This window comes from Rhea pennata, chromosome 5 (assembly GCF_028389875.1).
Source record: "Rhea pennata isolate bPtePen1 chromosome 5, bPtePen1.pri, whole genome shotgun sequence".
In the NCBI taxonomy this organism is placed as follows: domain Eukaryota; kingdom Metazoa; phylum Chordata; class Aves; order Rheiformes; family Rheidae; genus Rhea; species Rhea pennata.
Window position 1 is genome coordinate 16,913,212 of NC_084667.1, and position 21,923 is coordinate 16,935,134.

At 39.1% G+C, this 21,923-nt stretch overlaps 2 protein-coding genes across 2 annotated transcripts; one reads left to right on the top strand and one right to left on the bottom strand.

Annotated features, from left to right (window-relative positions):
- Positions 1-1,756: 1,756 nt before the first annotated feature.
- On the bottom strand, positions 1,757-14,789 carry NUSAP1 (nucleolar and spindle associated protein 1). Its single transcript, XM_062577320.1, has 12 exons — positions 14,697-14,789; positions 13,763-13,828; positions 12,472-12,660; positions 11,067-11,235; positions 9,976-10,071; positions 9,151-9,263; positions 8,406-8,471; positions 8,030-8,217; positions 4,758-4,945; positions 3,201-3,311; positions 2,536-2,647; positions 1,757-2,045 (listed from the first exon to the last, which is right to left on the bottom strand). Exons 1-12 carry the CDS (start codon positions 14,787-14,789, stop codon positions 1,958-1,960), a joined length of 1,479 nt encoding a protein of 492 aa, XP_062433304.1. The 3' UTR covers positions 1,757-1,957.
- A 411-nt stretch (positions 14,790-15,200) lies between these two features.
- Positions 15,201-20,768, top strand: OIP5 (Opa interacting protein 5). The gene is made up of 5 exons (XM_062576633.1): positions 15,201-15,472; positions 15,559-15,625; positions 16,655-16,777; positions 17,259-17,340; positions 18,426-20,768. The coding sequence occupies exons 1-5, from the start codon at positions 15,202-15,204 to the stop codon at positions 18,582-18,584; spliced, it is 702 nt and encodes a 233-aa protein (XP_062432617.1). The 5' UTR covers position 15,201; the 3' UTR covers positions 18,585-20,768.
- Positions 20,769-21,923: the final 1,155 nt, after the last annotated feature.

Consider the following 21,923-nt stretch of genomic DNA (forward strand, 5'->3'; position numbering starts at 1 on the left):
AGTGAATAGTGTACACTGAAGTGCCACTCAGATTCTGAAAAACAACAATGAACAGGGCTCAAAGTGGAAAGGGCAGAAGTACTGTAGCCTTTAGGTTTGACTCATGCGAATATAAAAACAAAAAAAACAGCATCCTTCCCCTGTCAAGCCTGGAACAGTAGCTTTGGCTGGAGTGGGCAGGATGGCTTTTTACTTTAGAGCTGGTGATGATAGCTTTATTTCTTTTCAACTTTAGCTCTACAATATCATAAATACTCAAAGATTGAAGGGAGGAAGTGGGTGACAGCCCACATCACTGTCAATTCCCTAAAATGGCACAGCAGAGAGCCTAATGAGCACCACTGCTGGGCACTAGGGTTAGAGAGGCAAGATGGAAGTGGCAAGGTCTGGTCACACCCCCTTTCAGTGGGAAGAATTGTAAAATCACAGGCTCCACTGGCATCACAAAAGCTCAGTCCCTCTGCTTTTGAGGCATGTGCTTTACAGTAATTTAAGAAAGCATTAAAGTACAACTGCTAAATCATTTAGTTCCATGTGTTTTATAATCTTAGTCTAATCAAAACATGGACATCCTCCAGTATCCTCAGTGAGGAATATTTAAAAAATACATTATTTTTAATATGAAAAAGACCCATGACAAAGCAAGATGAAGGTGTCCTATACTGTAGTTTTCCTCTTGCACAGAATTAGGTAATAGTTTAAGAGCAAAGCAGGGGCAATGTTTAACTTTTGAATGTATGTGTGTTCTGATATCCTTTCCAAGAGTGGCAGGCAAGCTCATTAGTAAAGAAAAAAAATGATCAGTTCCAGAAAAAGGAGACTAGCAATAATAGATGTGAGCAAGATTAGTGCTATAGCACTAGAGGCAGTTACACATACACATGCAAGGGGTACAATCACTGATGTATACAAATCCAAGATATACACAAAACATTTAATTTCTCCCCAATTAACTTTATAAAAGATTGCATGAGCTTGACACTTCAGCATATTTGATGTGATAGAAAAGTAAACTGAATTTACTTACAATTCTAGCTCTGAGATAATTGCTAAGTTACCTTTCCAGTCATTGCTTTGTCCATAATTTGTCCACACAGGAAAAAAAGTAGACAGAAAAGCTAACAGCAACACCAGCTTTGAAATCTGAAATCCTAAGTGTGCCTCAGTAATACATTTAACATCTTTAAAGCATTATAGAGAACAATGAAGCAGAATTATTCTCTTAGTATCTGCTATTCCACATGGAAAAGAACAAAATCTTAATGGTTCACAAAGTATCCAGATGGTAACTTTAAAAAGGTCACAATTAAAAAGTGATTTTTCAAAGTTTTAAAATAAAATTGTGCTATGCTCTAAGCTTTGTAGTTTCCCAAAGAGTTTGAATATTTTTTATTCTGTGGGAGATTCCCTGCTACTCCACAGTTATACAATTAGAAATGCTGAATAATTGTTGTAAGAGAGGTTAGAAGATAAGGATTGATATGGGGAAAGGGGAAGCAGTCCCCTGTTTTATCTCCCACTGTTTTAATTACCAGAAGATTAGTTGAAGCTTGCAATCCAAAGAATGCATTCTAGCAAGTAAGGAATGCACGCTGGTACCTGACCTAAGTTACATGGAGGCTCTTTGAACATCTTTTTCACTTACATTTTCTCCTTTAACATCTTTTAGTTCAGACTTACTGAATCTACTTGTTGAAGTCAAGAATATCCAGTCAATTCAGGAGTTAGATGAAAGTTTTATTAAGCAACTGGAGGCAGTTCTAAGCTCCTAGAAGTTTAGGACTTTTGGTTCATTGGGAGAGTCAATCACTAAAACATTATGCTCAGACACACTTATTCAAAGCACTTTGGATTCCACTTGTAATAGCAGCCTGACACATACTCTAACACAGAGATAGCACAAATATTTACATGAGAGGAACAGTATTTACAGTATTATAGATATTTCTGATTTCTCCTAAGCCACAGTTAGTCCTCTACGGTTTCCAAGAGCCTGAGCCTTTTTCTTTTTTCTCTCTTCCTCATGCTTCTCACGCCTTTCTTCCCTGAAGGGGAAGAGAAAAAATAATCAGACTGGAAGTCTAAGAATAGACACAAACAACCAAAAGAAATCTTAAGTTAAATAAGACTTAGCATACATTTAACCAAGCTTAACATATGTTTTACCAATGTGCTGCATTAGCTGTGAGTCAAGAACAGTTACATTTTAGATCAACTCCAAACTTCGAGACAAATATTTTCCCTTAGATACACAGATTAACATTGAAAGTAAAAACATATCAATGTTCACAGCTGATTTGAGATTAAAATAAATGTCCGAGTGCTAGGATTAGTAACTTTCATAGAATAAAAGTGTATCTGATTCATTGCTTCTTTCTGTCTTTCTGGCCTTCCTGATACTAGATGATTATTGGAGCAAAAAATCGTTTTAACGGTATTCTTTCTTGAACTATATACTTAAAAATATGTATAAAGTCAAGTGAATTATGTTAGCTTTTTATGAGTAATGTTATTTTAAAATAATGCTGTACTAACCTTGTCTGGAGATGTGGCTGCTTGTAATCTTTCTTGTATGAAGAGATGTTGCTGTTCACAGCCTTATTTAGGACAGTATTTTCTTTAAATTCTCCCCAAGGTTTTAGTCTTCCTATAATTTAGAGGCAAAGAGGCCAGTAAATTAGTGTAGTTCAGTGCTTAACTTTTTATTATCCTAAATATTACACTAGCTAGCTTGTTTTGCTGATTGCCTTTTGAGATAAAATGTGAACATCTTCAGCTGTATTATCAGCTCATATCTGGTAAGTAGTTTTCTGGATAACAGTCTTTACACAAATAGCTCATCACTGCTTTGTTCCTCCAACAACATTGCACTCTTCTTTATAGAATAAGGTTTACTTTAAAAAACCCTCATATTTCCTGTGCATATATATGTTCAGAATGAGACAAAAATGTCCATTCATGAATGAAGGTGATAAGGGCATATTCTATGGTAGCATATGCTTTTCAAAGCCCCCCTATTTATTTACAAATTCAACATCGAGACACAAACTGAAGTTTGCAAACATTGTGTAGGAATGCAGCGTTAATCAGGCACGCAAAAAGGACTGAGCAGCTTTGTTACATCATGGTTCGTATCAACCTCTTACAGGCACTTTACTTCAGGGGATATACCGAAAGCAAGTGGCACAGGATCATAATACCTTTATGGGGCTGATATCGAAGTGGCCTTGAGAGACTGGCTTTGAGATCAAATGTCTTCTTTGTGCTTGTGGGTTCTGCAGTATGAGCTGCAAACTTGAAGGGGGTGATAACTACAAAAAGCATAAAGATACCATATTTTATGAAAAATAGCAAAAGCATCTTTGTACATAGCTAGTTGCAAAGTGCTTGTGAAGACTACCTTACAACTATCAAAATCTAAAGGGCCATAAAATGCTACCTTCAGCTACCTTTGAAGACAGAATTCTACAAATACCATTTATTTGAAACGAGGAGTTTTCAGATCTAGAGGAAGCAAGAGGTGCAGCATAGCATCCTTTTTGCTCTAATTTTAAGTAGAGTGCCCTGGCAAGAAGCAGATCTGCTACACCTCAAACTGGATGGAGTGATTCTTAGTTTATGCCTAAGTTGTAGGCACAGTAAACCATATTACACAGTCCATTTGTTACGGAAATGGACTGCTTATGTTGTATAACTTTGTACTGAAATTTAAGGTGTCATTCATACATACTAATTTTTCAGTCAAGCGGTTCTCAAGGCATCTTAAATCATAACCTCAGACTGCATTCAGAAAGTAAGTTTATGTAAATATTGTCCTTATCTTCTCAAGGAGAGAAGCAGCAACAGCTTTTTCCTGAGCCTATTCATTACTATTTTTGGGATCTGAATCATTACTTTTTTTATAAAAAGAATTAGGGTGCAACAGTACAACTCTGTAATATGACCAGGAATAGCACATACTGCCCCACGTAGTTTTCTCACCCTTAAGAGCAAGTTAGTGATTTGCCATAATCTCTGTACTCTTATTTGGAAATCCAAACAGATTTTTTCCAAACAAAAACAGTTTTCTGGAACACTTCAGCTTCAGATCTGCAGTAGGTCTTTTCCATTCTTTCCCTCCTCCCTCAATATTTCAATATTCTCATACAGCAAAGCAAGCCACTCCAGGCTCTTGAGCTGTGCTAATGTACTCACGATGCTAGACTGTTAGGTAGCAGAGTGGTGCTGAGAGATTGTTAGTAATAGAAATATTTCTGCAGCTTCTTAGAGAGCTAGGGCTTTGGAACAGAAGCCAGCCAGAGCTGCTAAGGGTGATAATACCAGGTTGTCCTAAGACACAGCTAGAGGCCTAGTGCATATCCCTTCTCTAAGAGAAGGATGAGACCCCCCTGAGAAGGCATCAGGAATCTCTCTCACAGAGAGAGAAAGGATTTCCCTTTATCTCTTACACAAAGCTTTTGCTATGTAGTCTGTAAGAGCATAGAAAGGTTTCTATCCCTCCCATCCTGTATTAGGCTCTTCTGTAGGCAGTTAAAGCATTTCAAAGTCTTCACACTTATTTTGCCCTTAGTTCTTAGCACCTAAGCATTTTAGTCAAAAGACACAAGAAACTAGAAGAAACTACTGCAGGTTCTAAAGAATCAGTCATGAATTAGAGAATTACATTAAAACCTAGGCCTCCCTCAAATTAGAATATGGAAAATTTATAGAAGTATTCAATAGAAAAAAATCTTGATTTGAAATATCCAGGTATTTACCATCCACTTTTCCCTTTGATGCGGTTGGATCATTACTTCTTCCATTTCCCTTGCTTTTTTTCCCACTTAAGATTTTAATACTCTTCTGGCTATCAGGTGTGCAGACTTCCTCCAAGTATGGAGACATCCTAGATGGAGTCTTAGTAAGAGAGCGCTTGTGTTCATTATCTCTTGTGGCTTCTGAGAACCTGAAAAATTATTAGAAATAGGAAGACAAAATTAGTTACGTATGTGAAATGCAAGCAATGCAACATTTGGTCCTTCTGCATTCTGTCACATTTTACAGGTTCAAAGTTATTGCATAAAAGATGTTCACAGCTAACACAGCAGCCACAATAAAAATACTTCTGCTGACAGTTTCCACCTTACAATCCATCATGATCTGCAAGAAGTACTATTAAGATTAATAGGAAGCTGACTTCCTTGATATTTTGGAAAGCAAATATCTTTAAATGCAGTAAGCTGAGAGATTTCTTCACCAAGAGATGTAGTTTACTTTGCATATGGGTTCTGTAGTAGAGCACTATAAAAAGTAGCATTTCCTTTAAAACAATTAGAATTTTCAAAGTCAAAAGAAAAGCTAAAAGAAAAAAAAGTAGCTGAATTTCACAACTCATTGAGAATAAGCTGAAAGCTGCAAGGTAAGGAAAGGCAGAGAGTAAACTTTGAAGAAAGCTATGTTTTAAAGGCAAGAAAGTTTATGGATAAAGTACAGCTTGCAAGATCTAGCTCAGCATGTCTTTGTATAAGTGGAATAGAACTGCTGTTGTTTTCCATTTTACATACTGCCAAAGAATCGATTAGGGCTGCAGTGAAAAGAATAAACATCATTTAATAGAACACTAAAGGCAGAAAGAGTATTTTTATACATTGTCATATTTGTCAACAACTGATACAATAGAATCAAAATGGGATAAGCAGTAGAAAACAGCATGGGAGTTAACACTAGTACATTGAAAATTGAATCAAAGCTGGTAAGATTATGTGCTTGATTTTGCATGGACCAGGTAATCCTTATCTCTGAATAGCAAAAGAACTGGCATGCAAAGTTACAAGCCCCATAAAAAAATTTTTTTTTTTTGATTAAAGGTTGTTAACATTAAAAAGTCATACTATTTATCTTGAGAACAGGGAAAAAACAACATTATTCAGGGACATATGAATAATCCCAACTAGAAACATCTCAGCATGCAATAATTTGAATAGCTCTTGAGAAAAGAGCTATTCTTAGCTGGGTAGATGAGTGGAGAGCAGAGGACGTTGTGTACCTTGCCTTCAGCAAGGCTTTTGACACTGTCTCCGATAACTTCCTCCTAGATAAGCTCAGGAACTGTGGGTTAGATGAGTCGACAGTGAGGTGGACTGAGAACTGTCTGAAAAGCAGAGCTCAGGGGGTCGTCACCAGTGGCGTGGAGTCAGGTTGGAGGCCTGTGGCTAGTGGCATCCTCCAGGGCTCAGTATGGGGTCCCATCCTGTTCAACTCTTTCATCAATGACCAGGATGAGGGGACACAGTGTCTCCTCAGCAAGTTTGCTGATGATACCAAGCTGGGAGGAGTGGCTGATACACCTGAGGGCTGTGCTGCCATTCAGAGAGACCTGGGCAGGCTAGAGAGCTGGGCAGAGAGGAACCTCCTGAGGTTCAACAAGGGCAAGCGCAGGGTCCTGCACCTAGAGAGAAATAACCCTCAGCACCAGTACAAGCTGGGGGCTGACCTTCTGGAGAGCAGCTCTGCAGAGAAGGACCTGGGAGTGCTGGTGGACGACAAACTGACCATGAGCCAGCAATGTGCCCTTGTGGCCATGAAGGCCAATGGGATCCTGGGATGCATTAGGAAGAGTGTTGCCAGCAGGTCAAGGGAGGAGATCCTGCCCCTCTACCCAGCCCTGGGGAGGCCTCATCTCGAGTACTGTGTCCACTTCTGGGCTCCCCAGTACAAGAGAGACATGGAGCTACTGGCGAGAGTCCAGCGTAGGGCTATGAAGGTGATCAGAGGGCTGGAGCATCTGCCTTATGAGGAACGGCTGTGAGAGCTGGGCCTCTTCAGCCTGGGGAAGAGAAGACTAAGGGGGGGATCTTATCCACGTGTATAAGTACCTGAAGGGAGGGTGTCAAGGGGACAGGGACAAACTCTTTTCAGTTGTCCCATGTGACAGGACAAGAGGCAATGGGCAGAAATTGAAGCACAGGAAGTTCCGCCTGACCGTGAGGGTGAATTTCTTCCCTGTGAGAGTGACAGAGCACTGGACCAGGCTGCCCAGAGAGGTTCTGGAGTCTCCTTCTCCGGAGATCTTCAAGGCCCGCCTGGATGCAACCCTGTCTACCATGCTCTAGGTGACCTTGCTGAGCGGGGAGGTTGGACTAGCTGATCTCCAGAGGTCCCTTCCAACCTTACTGATTCTATGAAAACATAAAAGTTATCAGGAAAATAGATTATAATGCAACAGATACTTGAGATTAACCCTATCTTTAGCAGGGGAGAAGGATTGGAGCAAAAGAATGGAACGTTTTAAGATTAATTTCGGTCATCATGGAAAGTGAAGTAAATTGAAGAAAATAGGGATTAATACATCAATTGGAAACCAGATAAGAAATAGTAGACAATGAATTTTGCTGAAGGAAAAGCTTCTGGGAAAAAAAGTATTTAGCAATGGAATACTTTAAGGACTATTCTGTCAATTCCTTAAGTGTTTTTGTTCAAAACTTACAAAAAGTTAGTATTAAACTAATAGAAGTTTATTGATAACAAAGGTTTAGGAGACATTAGTACAGTGGAGAATTAGGTTACTGAGTAGGAAGAGCAAAGAGTCCACCTTGTTTTAAATGGAAATTAAATTTAATGTAATAGCATCAAATATGAGCTCATTCATTTAGGACCTCATCATGACTTTCTGGTATCAATTTGCTTACACACACACACCCCCCCCCCATCATGGGTTTACCCCAAGGTATAAGTAGTTTGGGGTAAGAGAAACCTGTTACCATTCAGAGAACCATTATGAGACTCACCTGGAATATAGCATACAATTCTGTTAAGTCATCTCAAAGACTAATTAATTCAAATGTAAGACAAAAAAGTGAAGGATGAAAGAGGCAAAATGTAAACAGCAAGGTTTAAACCATGAGTTTAGGCTGAAACTTAGAAATCACAAATAGTCTCATGTATTTCAAGATCAGAATAGAGATAAAGTCATTCAGTCACAGTCAGTATTTACCATTCCATGTACATCATATCAAATTACTGATTGATAACTTTGGTTCAGTCTTTTTACCTGACATTCATTTTGGTTGTTGAGAGGACAGAAGGATTAAATGAAGATTTCCTAGATAAAATACTTCTATTTGCAGCATTTGAAGTACTGCGTGGTGAGCGTCGGAGGCTGGTAGGAGTGCAGGTGGTAGAAAATCTGCCTCTCTCTGGATTTGGGCTGAATAAGAATGTTTTGCCAATGGAATGTTTCTAGGGAAAAAGCAAAGCACGAGTTAGCTCATTCCACTAAAAATATATTAGGAAAGCAGCTCAGAGGAAGGAAAAAAATACATACAATGAATCAAAAGCATATAGTCTTTTCTGCTTTTTTAAAAAAAGATCAATTTTAAACATAAGAAGTGAATCTATTATTAAAAAGTGATCTGAAAAACACATACCTTAGAATTGTTATGCGGAGTACCTTTTTCCGATACCCTTAAACGATTTGATTTTTTGGCCAGGACCTGCCAAAATTAATTTGTCTTAAGTACCTAGATATACACACATTGTGTGGGTCAGACAAGACAAGTGTAACATTGAGGAGTGCTAGGATTTTGATATGGTGACATTAATTCTCATTCCAGTATTTCTGGCACTGTTCAAGTCTGCTATACTCTGAAAGAGTCCTTGTTTTCAGTTCTCACACATGCAAGTATAAAATACAAAAACTAACAATCAGGGCCACCAAAAATAACATATAATGCATATAAACATTATTCTTTCTTCCTTAAATTTAACTCCTGCTTTTGGAAGAATGATTCATCTGCAGCAATTCAAACAGTCATAAATAAAAGTTCCAGAAGATGCTCCACAAAGTAATTATGACACGGATAGTTATAACTAACTTAATGTCACTTTTGAGTAAAATATATATATAAAAAATTTTAATTAATATTAGCTATATAAAAACTATACAAGCTATAGAAATTTTTATAAAGTATATAACAGTGTATAGTGAGTTACGTAGGACTCCAGTTCAGTGGAATGCTACGATCAATGAAATTACATGTACACATGATAAACTACTTACAGATCTAAAGAGTTTCTGAAGGATTTTTAAATAAAGCCTTTGTGGAGGTAAATGAACACTGACTCTGAACTTTAAAACTGTGTGAACAGTGGATGTCTTGTGTCAGAACTTACCTTGACTTCATTGAGAGAACTGCTGCAGTTTTCAATAATTTTTTTTTTCCTCTCAATGTAGTCAGCAATAGATTCCATTTTCTTGAAGTGAGCCTCATGTAACTTTTTGAAGTCTAAGTTCCAAAAATAGGGAGAGTTACATATCTGATAAGATCCTAAGAAAAATTACTATTAAATACAACAGAAGAAACTTGCAACACCTATCACTAGGGCCTGGGAGAAAATATAAAGATCATCATTAAAGATGGCATATCTGCATCTGATCAAACAAAAAAGGAAATAGCATCTGCTTTACCAACTATCTGGCTAAGTATGTGGTGCATGTTCTAAAGAATTCTCTAGTTAAAAGAAAAAAAATTCCTAAATTCCTTTATCTGGCAATTCAAAAACTGAAAGTGTGTATCTGTATTTTAAACAGTGATCAAAATGAGCAAACGCATGGTAATATACCACAAGAAGTGGTATAAAAAAAGTGAAAGCTAAACAAGTAGGAATCGCAGCATAACTTCCTACTCTTTGTTGTTTTGACCGCTGTGAATGTAAGTATTATACCCAGAACACATCAAAAGACTCAACGATGACTTCTAGATGAGGTACCTAAATCATTTACTACAATAAATATACAAGAAACCATTGGTAAGTAAACCTCCCAATGTAACCTTCCGGAATATGGTTTCCTCCCCCTCCTTTCCTCCCCCTCAATTTAAAGAGAGGATTTTTTTTTTTCTCAAGTGAAAAGAGAAGTTTGATTCATAAAAATTGTAGGGCAAGTCTCCCTTCACATACAGGCAATACATCTATTTATAGAGATGGTAAGTATCTTACTTGGTGTGGTAGCTTTCATTCCCATTTTCCCAGATTTAGATTCACAGCCTACATGTAAAGGGATCTTCCCTCCTGCAGGATGAGCTAGAACATCACCTGGGGCAGCAAGATTAGGCAAGGTGGTTAGAACTACAGGGCATCAATTTAGTGTCATTAAAGCCTGTATTGTACAGCTACCTAAACCTCAGGATATACTTTATAACATGTGCTTCTAATCTTAATCCTTTTAAATGGTATATGTCAGTAATGACATGTCTTGGTGAACTACAGGCCCAACATGAATTTGCAAGCCAAGCTAGGTTATTTTATTTTGAATTATTGCTTCCCATATTTTATGCAGAGAATTAATATAAAACCTGTACCTGTTACAACTTTAAATTTATAGAAGGTCTTTATCTGCTTAATAAGCTAGTGTTTTTTTTTAAAAAAAAAAGTTTTGATACCTGATAGAATAATCACCTTTTGGCAAACTTTTCAGCCACTGAGTTACATATACACAGAATATGAATTTATTTTTAGTCATTTCTGCCCTCAGGTCAGCTTTTTAAATCTTGTCTCTACCTGTGTTCTTAGTATAGTATTAAGTACTAAAAGAACATAAATGTAATTAATTATATTTCATTAAAAAAACCCCACAAACACACAGATTTCAGACTGAGTTCAGGAAGTAGGAAAAGCAAAATGAAGCATGAGGAAAAAAGTTCTCCATTTCTTGCCTCTTTCCAAAGGGGCAGAGTAACGTATCAATGGCATTCCTAAAGGCACTGTTCCTAAACAAGGTGCAAGATTCAAATATGCTTGGATCTTTGAGAAGTCCTTCACTAAAACCAAACAACAGGACCATAGTTCTGAAGTCAAAGCCAGCAGAACCATTATATTGAAAACTATGTGAAATTCTTCACAACACATTAAGCAAATAAGCACACAAGCCCAAGTTCTACAGATATTTTGGAGGTATTCCCACTAAAGTACAATTGGTCTATCAAATCACCAGATATTCCACAAAATCTTTGTGGACACAATCAGATGCACCTTGTTATTTTAATTAGTACTAGTGACTAAATTTACTTTTTTGGAAGTTTTTTACTTACGTTCTACTACACTTCTTTTAGTAGAAGTCTTCTCTGGCTGCTCTTTCTGATCCATACCCATACCTGAATTCTCAATGGCTCTCTTTTTTGTTACTGGTTCATCGTTTTGAAATACTTTCTGTCCCTCTTCATGCTGGGGTACTTCGTTTTCTTTCATTTCTGAATGCTCCTGTGGTTTAAACGTACTTTGTTAGGCAGATTTATTCAACTGGGTATCAGAGAAGACTTTTCACTCTGAGGACAATCAATCAGTGCAACAGACTGTCCAGAGGAGATAAGCAGCCTCCACCCTTGGAGTTTTCTGAGACCAGAATAGATAAGGCCCTGAGCAACATGCTCTGACCTCATAGCTGACCCTGCTTTGAGCAGGGTGAACAAGAGACTTTCTTAAATCTACCCTGAATCATCCTATGATTCTATCCACCTGCACAGCTATAGCATTTTAAAATAAAATTGATTTTTTGGGGCAAAACAAATTCGTTAGCCGTGTTACTTTTTGCTACTGTAGCTGTGATTATTGTAGGCTTTTGCTTATTCAGACCTCCCAAGAAAGGCTCTACCACTTAAAAACAATTCCTCTTCCTTTCATGTCCCTCCTCTAACTTTACACCAGTAGAAGCCTTTTATACAGTTCTGTCTTAATTCTCCCACTACCTGTATGTGATTTTAGGGGTGGTGCTGTGGAATCTTATGCTCCATGTAAACAACATCCCTCTCAGTCATACAATCTGTACTTAAAAAAAAAAAAAAAAAAAAAAAAAAAAAAAAAAAAACCAAACTCACACATATAACAAAAACAGTTCCCCTCCACATAGCCTCCACCAAATAACCAAACCAACACAGCCACCATACACTTTGAAATTGAGAGAAGTGGGAAACCTCCAGTTCATTAGAGCAATTAATCTGCCTTATTGCTGGTCTTAATATTTCTTCAGGAAAATCTAAGAGTTATTTTTCAAATAGAAAAAAGGTGTTCATATAAAAAAGGGAATAATTTTTTACAGTTTATGAATTTTTACTGCATAGCAAAGTGAAAACAGACTGATTTTAGTTAAGTTTTGAAACTAGTCTAACATTCAGGTGAATACTATGATGAACTAGTGGATATATTCTGATAAAATATTTTGAACAATACATTCCTTTGAGGAATTAATCTTCTTTTCTGCAACTAATATCTCCTCTATTTCTGTCCCCAGCTAAAAATCTATAGAAAGAACAAGTTCCTTGTTCATTTTGGAGTAGCACATAGTCAAATCAGGCAAAAAATAGTGCTATAAAGCACAAAAAACTAATAATACTAGTAGGTCCGCATAACAAAAAGCAAATGTTATCTGTTAAATACTGGTAAAATGAATCAAAACTCTGTTTAACTTATGCTTCATTATACGAGTTTGGTAATTATCACCTCTTTCCTGGCAGAAAATCCTGTATTGTCTTCACTGCTATTAGTTTCCTCATTGGAATTGCTCTTTTTTCTGGTTGCTTTCTTTTCTTTTCCACGTCTTTTTGTGATAAAACACACTGGATCAGGCATAAGTTTCTCCTGATTGTTCAGTTCATCTGATTCAATGGAAGGAGATGCGTTTTCAGAGTCCTGTACCAGATAAAAACCATCATGTGGAACATATTCGACATACATGTATATCAGCTATTACAAAGAGACAGCTGCAGCATTACTATTGAAAAGGTGTGCTGTTCAGTGGCACAACAATCAAGGGGCGGTATCTAGGTTCCCAAAGTACCAAAGCTGATTGTCAGAAGACCTATAGTTGTTTCGTTGTATGCATGCCATTCTATGAAGTCATTAAAAAAGAGTCTAATACTTGATATTAAACTTGACTTGCATGATGCTGTAATCCTCCAAGATTTTTTAATCTCTCTCTCTCCTTTTAAATTACCATTTCATAGAAATAAAACAATAACCTTATTGTACACTTAACATAAATATATTACATATTTTTCCAACATCTCATTACACTCTTCATGAAATTACTTAAATATTTATCAAAGCTTGGTAAAATTAAAAATAAACTTACAGGGATTACAGAAAAATTACTCCTCATGTTTTAAAAGAAGCAGGTTATAGATCTCTCAAACCGATTCCAATTTGCTTTTTATCAAAGATGAAAAAACATTGCCATACTCAATAAAATGACTTAACTTAAAAAAAGAAAGCTTCAGAAAAAAATTAAGAAAGCAACATACTAAGAGATGATTGAAGGAAACATCCCAGTTCTATCTATTTTGTAATAACATCGGTAAGCAAGTTGTAGTAGATAAAAAATGCTTTGAGATGAATATCTAGTTCCTTTCATTTAGGTATTTTTACATTTGATACTAACTAGCATCTGGAGCCAAAGAGACAAGAATTAAGATTTGGTCAATAGAAAGTGAAGTGCTCGTGTCCACAGAACAATTTTTTGCTTATACTGAAAAATACATTGCTATTTTTGGCAATGGGAAACAAACCAGCCTTCAGTTATACATGGGAGCACTTTAAAGCGAATACCAACGCATCTGTTTCAATCAGTATGCAAGCACATTAAACTAAAGGCACTGTCCAAAAAACCAAAAACTCAATATTTTTGTTACAGTCTGCACCATATTAAACACAATCTTCATTACATGTCAAAATTTTCTTGTTATGAGGGTAGATATATCTTCCTTAAAGAGAATAACTAGTTTCTTGTTATTACCATATTCTCATTTTCTTGTTTTGCTCCATGAAAGTGTTGCTTCAGCGCTTTCAACAGTTTGTCTGCCTGCAAAGAAATCAGAACATACAAACCAAAGATTGCATTAAGTGATCAAAGACCTGCACAAACCCAGATAGCAGCCTAAAGTGAGACCAAGGCAGCAAGCATTTGCTGAATCCAGTAAAACAGAACTCTTAAAGCATGTCCAGAGGCTCATTATTAAAGTCAGCCAAATTTGAGAACATACTTAAGGCCCGGACTAACTGTGCAGCATACACTTCACAGCACAGAGATTTCCCTGACTAGGCTTGATTGTTCTACAATAAGAGACCACATTACCGGCCTAGCTGAACCAACACATAAAATTGCAGCCGATTTTTGCAGTAATTTTATCCAGTTTCACACAAAGCTATCTCCTCATCCCTTCTGTATGATCACACAGAATAATAAAAACATCACACCATCGATTTTTTTAAGCTATGAAAAAAAGACTTCTAGTTCAGACTTGATTTTATGCTGACCTTTCCAGTTAAATATTTAGAAGTTAAGCACAAACTAGAAGTTACACGCAAAGCACGCACAAAAGCCCAAGCAGAAGTCTCAGTCCTGTGAGGACAATTAATCCTTGCTCTAAGTTAACGGTTAAGTGGTGGATTTGGGGCGCGTGTTTCCTTTTGAAGGCTGCGTGCCTTCTTGGACTGGTAGCGCAGGCCTGACTTCTGCTGAGGGAGCTGCCAGCAGTGCCTGCTGAGACCGGGCCAGTCATATGTCTGTGGGACCAAACAGACGGGCGCAGGCTTTAACTCCCCGTTCTTAACTCCCGCCCGCCAGACGGTGGGCGGCGAGGAGCAGTAGCCCAGCGCTCCCGCCGGCCTCGCGCTCGGACCCGCGCTACCCACCCGCCCGCGGCCGGGCGGCCACCGCCCCGCCTCACCCGGAGATTAGCCTTCAGCCCGGCAGCCTTTGCTATCTGCTGGAGCTCGATGTACTTCAGCGAGTCCAGCTGCTGGAGCGAAGAGAGCGCCATGACGGCGCGACCACCGCCCGCCGGCGCCAACTGCCGCCTTTCGAATCTCGCGCTCAACTGACACGGCGCCTTGCCCCGCCCCCACCGTTCGAACTGCCCTGCCTCGCCCTCCCACTGGCTGACCCAGGCGAAGGGGGCGGGCCTGGGGCAGAGCAACCACCAATGGCGACACGGCACAGGGCTGCCGTTCTTTTCAAACGCGATAGGCGGTCCCGGCAAGGGGAAGCCCCGCCCCCTCCTGCCTGATTGGGCGGTAGAAGAAGCCCCTCCCCCGCCTTCGCCCATTTCCCAATGGCCTCAGGCGACGAGGATTGACTTGCTTTTCGCCCAGTGACAACGCAGGGCTGCGTCCCATGGTCCAATGGGGAGGCCGAGAAGGCGGGTGCCGCTCTCGAACGCAGGGCGGGAGAAGATGGCGGTGCGGCGGCGGCTGCAGGAGATGTTCCAGGACCCGCAGCCCGGCGGCGTCATCACAGTGGAGCGGCCGCCGCCGCCCGCAGCCGCGCGGGTCCAGCGGCCGCCGCCGCCGCCCGCGGGCTCGGCGGGGAGGGCGCCGCCGCGGCGGCGGCTGCGGCCGGAGGAGTGGGCCGTGTTCCAGTGCCGCGGCTGCCGCGCGGTGCTGGGCGACTCGCTGCACCTGTGCGCGCAGGAGGAGCGGCGCCTCGGGCTCCTCGTCTGCCTCAGTCAGTGCCGGCGGGGCGCGGGCGCGGGCGCGGGGCGGCCGCCGGGGCCTCGCGGCGGGCTTCAGCCTCTCCGTCTCTCTTCGCAGAAGTCACGAACGACGTCGCGTGGGAAGAGTCGCTGATGATCGGCCTTGAGGGCGCCCTCCTGGGGTGGTAGGTAGCGGAGGCGCCTCCGAGCCTGGCGCCGAGCCCGCGTCGGCAGGCGGAGAGCGCGCACACGGGGGCCTCTCCGAAGTCAAAGCGTTGCCGAAAGCGTTTTTTTGTTTGTTTGGTTTTTTGTTTTGTCTTTAAAGCGCGTTTACTGAGCTGTCTCGTGGAATCGATGAAGTGATTTTTTTTTGTGATTTTTTTTTTGCCTTGTACTTCATAACTTTCAACCGAAAAAATCTTTTGTACACGCATTGCTTTAATTTTCATCCCAATCAAAAGAAGTTTTGCCAGCGTTTACCTTTGCTAGCGGAGAGGAACATTTGAGTAATGCAGTACAAGGTAGCCTAGCCTTGAACTCTTTTTCTTCTGTTCCTGCCTTATAAAGCGTTTATAATCTAAATTACAGTGTGTCTTTTTAGGTACTGAAAGTGAATAAATTCTGCTGTTCTATTCACTAGCCAATCAGTAAGAGAGAGCTTTGGTAAACCTTTAATTAATCTGATAAGAAAGAAGTAAGATATTACTTGAAGACTGAAATAATAGTCACCTATTTGCAAATTCAGTGAGAACTAGCAGAATCAGTATTGTATTGAAATGTTGTTTAAAAGGTTATTTCACAAACCACAAGAGCTAGAAACTTTCTAAAAGAAGGACTTGCATTTTTTTTCTGCATGAGGCAATAATCCATCTTGTGAGGAGGATTTTTTCATCTATCTGTACAGTCTATTACATGTAGTGGTTTGTGCACAGGCACATAACTAGCATAGTTTAAACTACTCTGTGGTAATGAGCCTTTTATGCTCTTCCCTGATTGCAGCTTCACTAATTACAGAAATTACTTACGCAACATGCCCAACTTCTGATGTTTCTCTTCTCTCTGTGATTTTGTAAATACAAGGAAAAGTAATGTTACGCATTTTGTTTGTTCTTCTGGTAAAACCAGTGGTCTGATGTCCTCTGACTAGCAGGCAATATCTATGGTTTTAAAAGGTTTTCTCTTTAAACATATTATTTTCCCTTTTTTCCTTTCAGCGCTTTCAATGCGTTATCCTGTCGTTCATGTGGCTTGATTGTGGGCTTCATTCTGTATTCTACTTTCAGTGATCTGGCTTATCTCCGAGGCTTCTTCTGTTTCTTCAAGGACAGCATCCTTTGGTGAGTATGCTGTTTTATTATGGTAAATGATTTCACAGGAGTTTGCAAGTGATAAAAACAGAGCTGTTTTACTTTTGACTGAGTGCATTGGTGCATGAGTTTTAATATTCTCTTTATTTAAATTGCTCATGTTAGCACAATTCCATTTGATTTGCCTTGCACTTTTAAAGTTTCCTCCTATAATTTCAAGGATTGCAGTTGGAAATCTATTCCACTTCCAGAACATTTAAAGTAACATAAGGTTTCAAAACAGTTCCATGCTAGATTTATAGTTCTCAGATGATGATGAGAGATCTTACGACTTTTAAAGTAAACTTATTGTTATGTTTTTAAATATTTTCATAATGTATTGACTGCTTCTGACAACACTTTTAAGGTCTGCTTTAAAATCATCTTAAATAAACTGTCTAAACAATGAATGCAAACATGTTATTTAAAAAGTATTTTTTTGTCTTTCCCTCTTTCCCTGCTTGTCTTCCAGTTATCTCTTAAAAACTAAAACGATAATAGAAGCCTCTAAGGTAGATTTTCCTGCTTTGAGCCTAAAGGAAGAACTCGGAAAAGTAAGGTTTCTACATGACTTTTTACAATGCAAAAAATACCAAGTCTTTTTAGAGATCAGTCCAAAAAATATTGGTACATTTTTTGCTCATTTGTTCTTAAGTGCAGGTTATGTAGAAAATAGTGGATTATACTGTAGCTATGATACATGTGTAAAACATACAAAACATTTTCTGTAACAACTTATCTTCAAAACAGAAAGTTCTAGCTGACTTTCTGACAAGTGTTACCCTGTAGTGAATGTGTATGTTTTTGTGGTACCTGATTGTCATCAAGCGAGAAGAGATTTTTCTGCATTTTCAAAAGAGAAACCCAGAACTGTACAGTAACCATGTAACTGTGTCTCTTTCTGCTCCTCTTACTTAGCTGTTCATGAATTTAGCCTTTCTAGTAATCATGTTACCTAGGGAAGGAAGAAAAATGCTTTCTTAGTAGGTCATATATTTGGTCATTTCTTTAGGGAAATAGTGTTTAACTTTCACTCCAAATCCATGCTTTATGTATGTTTGCCATGTGTTTTCCCACTTTTTTTAAACACTGTCTTCACAGCATGTACTGCATCCTGAGTAAAACATAATATAGCAGATGAGTATTTCTATGTGTACCTCTATGCAAAGATAAAACAGTCTGTCCAGATCTTGTCAAAAAAGTTCTCTGGCTTTGCAAAACTTGTAATGAGTTAACCAGGAAAGATTATGTTGATCATACTAAGGCTCCAGCAGCTCTGGCTGCTAGCTTAAGTGGAGAATTTCTATGCATCTCTGAAAAGGATTCTGCTGCTGAAAGGCGTTCTGCTGACATGCATTCGTCTCAGGTAACACAAGCACTAGTTTTGGCTAGTTTGACTAGATTTGGGCACTAGTTTTGGCGGTGCTAAGCATACAGTATAGAGATATGCCGTATTAGATACTGATAGATATGCCAGATTAGATGTTGTAGTGATACAACAGAGCCCAGTATCATTTTCCATCTCGAAACTTGGCTGCTTTTTAGCTACTGAAGGTAGAGCATACATCTTTCAAGGACCCAGTGTTAAGACAACATTTTTCTGTTTGTTTATCTATTTATTTATTTATTTATTTCCTAGCTAAAAGAAAAGCTTGTGATAGTCCACATGCGACTAGAATTGCTGATGAAGAAGATGGAGGAACTAAACCAGAAGAATAACGTGGCAGAAAAGCAAAGCACTGTGTCAGATGCAGCTGGCCTCATGCCAGGTTATGCAAAAGTCAAGATGAACAAATAATAGACCATTTTAAAGAACTACTGGAGTTGTTTCCGCATCTCTGCAGGGTTTGGTCATAATGATGAAATAATGCACCAGAAAAGGTCAGAGACTTAATCTGTCACTTTATCTGTGTGTAGAAAGAACTTATGCTAAAGTGCATCTCTTCAGCCTTAAGGGAACACTTGAAAATCCTAAAGTCCCGAAGCCATTTGTTTTTCAAAACAAATAGCTCACCCATATAGCACTGTACTCGGACAAAGTAGGACAACTGCTGTGGTTCTCCTTAACAATGTTAGGAGAAAAAAACAGCCTTTAAAAAGCCGAATTCAGATTTTGGGGGACTGTATATCACCTTATTGGTATATTTTATATAAAAGGAATCATTATAAGTTAAACCTTCTTACAGAGTTCTAAAATTGTCTTACCTTTACATATAGATGCAATGTTTATGGTAGCTAGCTGTTAGTCAAGTGGTTTGTTAGCTGCATCAGTTATGAGAAGCACTGTTAAATGGTGTCCTGATAGTCTTTTAAACTTACTTCTATGTGTGGCCTGCAAAAGGGGCCAGTGGGCATGTCACGGAAGCTGCACAGCATGCTCGATAGATGGGCATGGAAGGCACACTGCTACCTGGAGTACAAGGTTTCACACTACAAGTTCAAGCACAGTGTAAGCACCTGCCAATCCTCTGGAAGAGCAACTCCATGGCTGCACTGGACTGGATCAGTTTCTGTAGCTGTTGTCAGCCTCAGACCAGGGGCAACTGCCTTTAAAAAATTTGAGCCCATCTCTCTGAGTATGAAGCCCTGAAAATAAGGAACATTCTTCTCTCCTCCCTTCCCTTCTGCTCAGTCATGGGAACACAGCTTTGCTAAAGTTGTGATAGCTGACCTGCTGCCTTCCCTTGGCCAGTGAGGATGTTTCACAGAAAATTGTGAAAGGGTACTTGTCAGCATTTCTGTTAGCTTTGCACAGGTTCTGCTCCTCTCCAAAGATTTAGAAACTCATTTGATGGAAAAAATGCTACTTAACCCTTGTTAACGGGACAGAACATAGTCCTTAATTCCCATTAGTAGCAAGATTAGTTGGAAGATTTCCCTACTGCTGCCTAGACATTTCAGTTTTAAAGCTTTCATTAAGCTTAGTAATTGCCTGTAATAGTCCAGAGAGGAAGATATTTACTTGATTGACTTAACTCTGGTGATGTGATTTGCCCTCCCCTACTTCCACTTCCACATGGGAATGGCAGATCGTACTCTGTGTGTCATAGTCTTAGTTGTTTTGATCTGTTTGTAAAATAACTCTTATAATTGACTGGAGAGGAGAGGATGAAATTCACTGCAAAGTATCCCAGGGGTTTAGATGGGCAGCTGGTACTTATCCTACTACTTATGTTCAATGTACTGCTTTTTGGTTAACAGTTCTGGGTGCTCTCAAAGTCTGTTCTGGTTGAGCAATAACAGAATATCAACAGCTATTCTGCCGGAAGAGGAGCACATCTCCTTCAGTTAAATTATAACACTATATGCTACCTGAATGACTATTATTGCCGGTTTTAGATCTTTAACGGGCATGAGTGCAGAAATGCAGTGCTTTTCAATGACAGCTAAATTCAAGATATAAACGTTATGTTGTAAGATGTTTCATTCTCTGTAATGATAAATGTTATCCTCTCTAAAAAGAGCTCTAGAGTTGCCATTGTTTATTCAGGTAAGGTTGGAATTGCTGTATTTGATTACTTCATTATTAAGAACAAGGAATTATTTTTGTAAAGTTTTGTACAGTGACCTCTCCACTATGTTTAAGGGCCCGTTGGTCTTTAACTGGGGTCTTGTGAAAAAACTAATTTTGTATGAGTATCTCCCCATCTCAGTGAGCGTTTCCAGTCGTATGTCTTCACTTTTGTCTTACTTTCTAAGTGACTGCCCTTTTGTTGTTGCATCAGTCTAAGAAACATGATTGATAATGGGGACTATTTACTTTTGCTCATCATTCCAGTTTCTGCATTGACTTTGTTTCTTACTATGCAATTTACATCTACTCTCTGTAATGTAAATAGTGGTAAAGTGTCTTGCTTCATGTTCAATACACTAGATGCAATAATATCCACTGAATTTAGCTAAGCATCCCTAAGTGGAAGAAGAATCTGTCAGTTGTTATGATTGTACCTTTACAGTTGTAAATAAGAAACTGTTTCTAATTAAAAAAGCTCTGAAATTCAGAAATACGTATTATACAGATCACATGTACTATCGTATGAGTCTTAAGTTGACTTCTTTTACTTAGGTTATAAGGTGTTTGCAGCAAAGACCCATCAATTTATCTTGTACTTCCTGATCCTGACTTATTATAAAGCACTGCATTAATGATTGTTTCTTGCATTACTTTGCTTGCTTAGCATGATCAGCTGATATTAAGCAGTTAATGAGTGTGTGCTAAATAATAGCTGGTAAACTTTCTCAGGCTACTACTAAAGTAGATTTCTCTAACCTTTAGAACTGGAAATGCCTCAATTCTGTTGAGCCCTTCATGTCTAGTTGTTAAGCAGTGCATTTTCTCAGCACCAGCTATAGCCTGATGTACCTGTTGGCACTTACAGCAGTACACTGCTATAACTAAATTCCTGTTGAACAAACAAACCACCTTAGTTTATGGAAGATAAAGTAAATGCAGTGATATCCTCTGTAGTTTGAGGTGAAAATTTGCTGAGATACCAACTTAAACCTAAGGATGCATTTTGAATTATATGATGTTTAACCTTTACCTGCTGAAAGATACAGGTTTGGGTTTCACTCTGGCCCAGATTCAGATTCCTCTTAATTTACAGTTGATCAGTGAATATTTGTTTTCTTTGTGGAATCCAATCTCTAGCTAGGCATCTTGACAGATGTTTTCTTCTAAGTGTAGCTGGACCAGTTTGGCTCAGGAAGGATACAGTCTATTTAAACGAATACCGGCTGCTTAAAAAGGAAATCTCAAGGTCAGCCTACAGCTATTTTTACTCTTCTGTGTGCTAACCTGCAGCTATCTTCTCAGGAACTCTATCCCAGAAGACAAACGTGAGCAGAAAATAAGACAAATTAGGTGGTTGAGCAGGCCACTAAAGCAACAGTCCTACTGCTTATCTTTTATAAGCTAGTGCAAGGGTTAGCAATCCGTAACAGATTTTGGAAAGCATGCAGCAGAGTTAGAATCAGTACGGTTGGAAGGGATCTCTGGAGATCAGCTAGTCCAACCTCCCTGCTCAAGCAGGGTCACCTAGAGCATGGTAGACAGGGTTGCGTCCAGGCAGGCCTTGAAGATCTCCAGAGAAGGAGACTCCACAGCCTCTCTGGGCAGCCTGGTCCAGTGCTCCGT

What these genes read in the sequence shown, in the direction of transcription:
- NUSAP1 (XM_062577320.1), bottom strand. Translation starts at nt 14,789, where the DNA reads ATGGCGCTCTCTTCGCTCCAGCAGCTGGACTCGCTGAAGTACATCGAG. An exon ending in GTTCTCTCAATGAAGTCAAG is followed by an intron (nt 8,472 to 9,150) that starts GTAAGTTCTGAC and finishes TAATTTTGGCAG; the next exon opens with GTCCTGGCCAAAAAATCAAA. An exon ending in ACAACCAAAATGAATGTCAG is followed by an intron (nt 4,946 to 8,029) that starts GTAAAAAGACTG and finishes ATAATTTTTCAG; the next exon opens with GTTCTCAGAAGCCACAAGAG.
- OIP5 (XM_062576633.1), top strand. Translation starts at nt 15,202, where the DNA reads ATGGCGGTGCGGCGGCGGCTGCAGGAGATGTTCCAGGACCCGCAGCCC. An exon ending in CGGGCTCCTCGTCTGCCTCA is followed by an intron (nt 15,473 to 15,558) that starts GTCAGTGCCGGC and finishes CTCTCTTCGCAG; the next exon opens with AAGTCACGAACGACGTCGCG. An exon ending in TTCAAGGACAGCATCCTTTG is followed by an intron (nt 16,778 to 17,258) that starts GTGAGTATGCTG and finishes CTTGTCTTCCAG; the next exon opens with TTATCTCTTAAAAACTAAAA.